At 35.1% G+C, this 5,635-nt stretch overlaps 1 protein-coding gene across 4 annotated transcripts; it reads right to left on the bottom strand.

Annotated features, from left to right (window-relative positions):
- Window positions 1–221: 221 nt before the first annotated feature.
- LOC113715216 (uncharacterized) lies at window positions 222–2,657 on the bottom strand. Of its 4 annotated transcripts, none has more exons than XM_072066719.1 (3): window positions 2,407–2,657; window positions 745–2,025; window positions 222–622 (listed from the first exon to the last, which is right to left on the bottom strand). In XM_072066719.1, the coding sequence occupies exon 2, from the start codon at window positions 1,776–1,778 to the stop codon at window positions 747–749; it is 1,032 nt and encodes a 343-aa protein (XP_071922820.1). In that variant the 5' UTR covers window positions 1,779–2,025; window positions 2,407–2,657; the 3' UTR covers window positions 222–622; window positions 745–746. The 4 variants fall into 4 exon arrangements, with proteins under 4 accessions (XP_071922820.1, XP_071922819.1, XP_027095269.1 ...); XM_072066718.1 differs by having other exon boundaries at window positions 739–1,830; window positions 2,407–2,654; XM_027239468.2 differs by having other exon boundaries at window positions 739–2,025; window positions 2,407–2,654.
- Between the last annotated feature and the right edge of the window lie 2,978 nt (window positions 2,658–5,635).

Genomic DNA, 5,635 nt, shown 5'->3' on the forward strand with positions numbered 1-5,635 from the left:
TTGTTTATCACTATTTAATTTTTTTAATGTAAAGGTGAAAAAAGAAAAGGTAAAATTTGTCCTATAACTTGTGTTCTTGCTCTTAAATTTGCCTCTAGTATCAAACTAACAAATAAATAGAGTGAAAAAAATATCAAAGAAAAAATAAAATGATCAACTAGTGCGTATTACGTTGAAATCCTAAACATCCAAGCAAGGCATTAATTTGAAAGCACCAAGACTAAAATAACATTTACTGCTCATTGCTTCCAAGAGTTCATGGTTGTCTATACAAATCAACAAAATACAAAATCTATGCCCCTAAAATAGATTCGAGTGACAACCAAATCTTATAAGCAACCCTCAAAAATAACTTAGGACCAAAAGTCAAGCCCCCTGTTTTGCACAAAAGCATTAGTAGCAAAGTCTAGCAAAAGCCAAGTCGTACAAAAGCATTAGTACCAAAAGTCTAGCAAAAGTCAAGTCCCCTGTTTTGTACAAAAGCATTAGTAGCAAAAGTCTAGCAAAAGTCAAGTCTCCTGTTTTGTACAAAAGCATTAATAGCAAAAGTCAAGTCCCTTGTTCTGCACAAAAAGCGTTAGCATAATCCAAGTCCAGAAACTTGATCCATGACTTGATATACCTTCAAAACAAAATAGAGAAAAAGAAATCAATCATAAGTTAGATAGCATTATCACTACCTTTATCATAATTTAGAAGTTAGCAAAGTTTAAATAATATGGAAATTCTAACCAATACCAGTACATTCATGCTTGTAGATAATGGATGATTTTGTCAATAAGCTCCTTATCACATCCAATTTGCAAAGGAAGATTTCCATCTCTTATCAACCGTTGCTTCCCAATATGTGGAACTTTGTAATTATTCCCTCCACAATTCTTCATCACCTCAAGCATACATAGTTGTAAGGTTAAGAACACATTGTTGAGACTTTCAGATGATAATTCATCGAAAGACTTTTCAACAGCAGAAATTAGTTCGTCAATAGAGTTAGGTGCTTCTTGATGCTGGAGTGATTGAATGGCTCTAAAATACCCAAGATCAAGAACATTCATATCAGGGCTATTAGGTGGTTGAAATGATAAACGAATATCAAAACCTTCTCTTGTGGCAGCTTCTATGAACTCAACATCCATTGGATCAATATGTGGTTTTGCATTATCTTGTTGGATGAAGATAGGGCTGATAACATCACTTTGTGGCCATTTAGCACGAATTGCAGGCAAAACATTATCAATTAAGCACCTTCTATACACTTCCTTGGTCACTGATAGGATAGGCTTTGTTTCTAGAGTACCAGCAACACGATTTTTGCTATTCCTTTTAGCTGGTTCTTTGAAGGCAAAAGGAAATATTCCAATTTTCCCATCAAAGTGCTTGTTTCTAGAACAATCAAAGCGAGGTCGAGCAACTGCAGCTAGAAACATAACCTTAACAATAAACTTTTTACTCCTACAAGTCCTCATAGGGTGTTCTTCTTCAGGATGTAGGTAGTATTTCTCAGACTCCTTAGTCATGTAGAACCACTTTTCATCGATATGAACCATATTGAACATGTTTTCGAAAATAGGTGCATCATTAAGACTCTCTTGTTGAAGCATTGACAAACAAAATTTGAGTCTTACCAATTTATTGTCATCAGTAAGGTGAGGCTTTAATGCATTTGAATGTGCTTTGATAACACCTTCTTTTATTCGTCGATGAAGAGTGGACTTGGCAACTTTCATTTTGGTTGATAGAGAACGAATATTTGTTCGACACCGTAGAGGTATTTCCATGATAGTGCTGAAGTCTATCTCTAACCTTTTGCGTCCTGCCCTCTTAGGAAACCTGCGAGAGATGTCAACCGAGCCTCCATTAATGATTGAAGACTTTGCTCTTTCCCAAATTCTTTGTACTGTCCTCGTGCTAATTTTGAACTGTGTTGCAATAACTTTGGTTAATCCTCTTTCTAGTTGTCCACCATAACTATATTGCAATAATGCTTCAAATATGGCTTGCCTTTGCTGATTTGTCAACTTTTTCCTAGAGATTTCATAATTTTGAAAACTATGATTATCCATGTTCACTGGGGAATATTATCAAACAGAATTTGTGCAATAGACGAATCTCTCTATAATCTCATTATATAGAGAATAAAGGCATCAGAATTATCAGCTTCCAAAATCTATTTATAAGAAACGTGAGAAACAAAAAGCTTAAAAAAATGCATCTACAAATTTTCAATGAACCGCCAAATTTCAAGAAAAAAAAGGGAAAAACAACAAATGGCGCCAAATAAAAGATTAGCTAAATTATGTTAAGTCTCAAGATTATCTACTTCAAATTGATCAAAAGATCATAAAACAAAATGAAAATAAAAAAAAAGCACCAACAAAGTGATAAACGGAATTGTAGAAATCTTACCTTTTTCCATTGTCAATCTTCTGTAACTGATCTTGTTGATTTTACGAAACCCAAGTATATAGAGGAATAGCTAGAGTTGGAAACGGATGTTTGCTTTACTTTAACTTGTCTGCCTTTTAGTCAAATGTCTTAATGGCCAGTGGTCCCCAACACCCAATAGCTTGTTATTTTACTCCACGGACAACAAAGGGCACGATTGGAATAATCAGATAAATATGTCCCATTATGCTACTGTACATAAAAAGTGTGTTTCCCAAAAAACGACCCAAATTTTGGGACGGAGGGAGTATTATTTTGGTACCTAACGATCATGTCCAACTGATATGAACATATCCCTTTTTTGTTAGTGGTTGGAATGATACTCATTGGCAGGTTTTGAAATTTTTTATTGCTCAGGTTGTTATCTGAAAAAACCTTAACGTACTATGTATTTGGTTGCTAGTTAGGATTCTTAAAAATGAAAGCAAAACTCTGCAAAAAAAAATTTTTTGGGTAAGTATGACATAGTTGATATCTAGTTGCGGTCATAGTTGGTTATTTTGCTGTTGTTTGGTTTCAAGGTTGGGATTTTTCAAATTCAAAGAAAAATTCTATTGAAATTAAACATGAGAAATAAGTACCTAACCATGTTCAATAGTCATACATAGTTATCACTCAACATCCAGCACTATCTTAGCTACTAGTTGCCGCTATCCAGCACTATCCAGCACTATCACTCATACATAGTTGCCGCTTTCTAAACTAGGTTCAACATCCAGCACTATCTGAGCTACTGCAACATTTTGAGTCCTTGCTCTACATGCCTCTTTTTGGCATTATCACTCAACATTATCACTAATAAAATGCAGCAGCTAAACACAACCAACAGTAATAGCACGATCCTTTTTTCAAATTTTTTATTTCTTTCTTCATTTCCATGTTCTCCCCCTCTGCTTTACTTAACTCTCATAGCAATTTCACCATCACGTTCTTGGTGTACTCCGACATGGGAGGATCATGCCATGAAAAGAAATTGCAAGCATGGCGCCTCTGCAAATTATCATATATTCTCAGATTAGTAATAAAAAAAACAATTAACCTAAAAAAAAGGAATTAACCCAAATAAATCACATTCCAGTTGGGCACATACACCGTAATTTCTGCATCCGTAAAACCTTCTTGATGGATTTGTTGTAGTCCACGAACTAACTATTTTGCATACTTCTCGGCAATGGCACTCCACACGGGCATCTTCAGTGTAGTTTTCAAACTTTTCACCACTGAATCCTCCAACAGTTGAAGTGTGATATGTCATGTTCCTTAGATCTCCATTGGTGGCTAAACTGGACGAACCCTCGTCCATATTTCTTCTCCTATTGTGCGTTCGAAAAGAGGAATTTGAAAACATTTTAGAATGGGATCTGCTCAAGACCACACACACTCTTGCATGAAGCTTTCCTAATTTCGGACAGTGTTGGACGCAAATCAATTTTGTATCCAAGCATTAAAATCATCTTGGCATGAAGTGCCCAAAATGCCCCTGAATGGACCGCCGTCTACTTCAATAAAAGACAAGTTTGGAGCGGCGCTGCGACGGAGGTCCTAAATTAGCATATGTATTTTACTTTGAGGACTAATTTCATAGTTTAAAATTTTTAGGGATCAAATTGGCGTTAGTGAAAATGTTTAGGGACTAAATTGGCGATTTTCCCATTGTTTTAATACCGCCTCACTAATTAATCATGATGAAATTTCACATAGACCACCTCTTTACTGCTAAACCAAGAGTCAACAGTAACATTTGGGGTCAACGTAAGTAATTTTCTTTCCATAATAACCATTTAATAAAGATACTATCACGTGCACAATCACGTTTGGCAGCACATTAAAGGTTAAAATGGTCATGTTGTCCACACTCCAACATCACACTTTTGCACAATTAGCTTTATGTTTTGGACAACACTATGTTTGATTACTGAATTGCCCATGGAGGAGTTGGACTAAAAAACTGAACAGTGACACCCAAACTCCTTTTTATATATATGTATAGTGACAATGACCATGACCACGCATGAGTGGGGTTAAGATCCTTTCCATTGAAATTTTCTCTATTAATGTATCCATTTATTTATGTCTAAATCATTATAATTTTGTAAAATCATTTGAGTATGCCATTATTAGTATTTTGATCTATAGATCAACATATTAAAAAATGATAATCTTTTGACAACATTTTGACATTTAATTTATGTGAAACATTTAAATAGTGAAAAATGAGTCATCGTAATAAAATTGATAATGATTAATCAAACAGTAAAACCTAGTCAATTTAATACAAAATTCGACATTTAACTGGCACAAGTGACAACATAGATTATGAATAGTATTAATTCTTGAAAATAATTTTCAAGTTAACTTTATTGACTATAACGAATAAAAAAATTCTCTCCAATGCAATGAAGAAGAGTATAGTCCCTCACGAGAGCACCCCCAGATAGGGGTGGCAATAGGGTGGGGAACACCTTCCCCAACCCCCGCCCCGTTGCATTTTAATTCCCCCCGCCCCCGCCCCGGGCTTCCCCCACCCCACCCCGCTTCCCCCGCAGGGGCACCTATGGGGGTTAAAAAATTTTTATTATATAATTTCATTATAATTAAATTTGAGCAAATAATCAAGTACTACAATGTCAACACATCATCAAATTATTATTCATTGTAACTTTACAATTGAAACTCATAAAAATAATTAAATAAAGGTTATTTGAATACAATCTAATATGATAAAACAAATATAACTAAAATAATCAATTTTTCACTTTTGATACAAATACAATCACTAAATTATTATTATTATTTTTAGAAAAAATGTTATTGTATTAAGTGTAGTTAGGAATTTAACATAAATGTATTAATAAATTTAGTATAAATAATTAATATTTTTTATTAATAGACATGTATAATTAGTAGTATAATTGATAATATCATTATATATATATAATTATGTACATATATATCTATATTTTTTTTTCAAACAGGTGGCGGGGCAGGGGGTGGGGCGGGGCGGGGCGGGGAGTATACCCCCGCCTCCCGCCCCATTTCTAAACGGGGGGAAAAATTCCCCCCGGCCCCAATGACCCCCTGCGGGGCGGGTGCCTGCGGGTGCATGCCCCCGTTGCCATCCCTACCCCCAGAGTTAATAAGAGATGGGGCGAGAAGAATTTTTAAAACAGGTGATGATGGGGAAGGTTCT

This window comes from Coffea arabica, chromosome 10e (genome assembly GCF_036785885.1).
Source record: "Coffea arabica cultivar ET-39 chromosome 10e, Coffea Arabica ET-39 HiFi, whole genome shotgun sequence".
Classification (NCBI taxonomy): domain Eukaryota; kingdom Viridiplantae; phylum Streptophyta; class Magnoliopsida; order Gentianales; family Rubiaceae; genus Coffea; species Coffea arabica.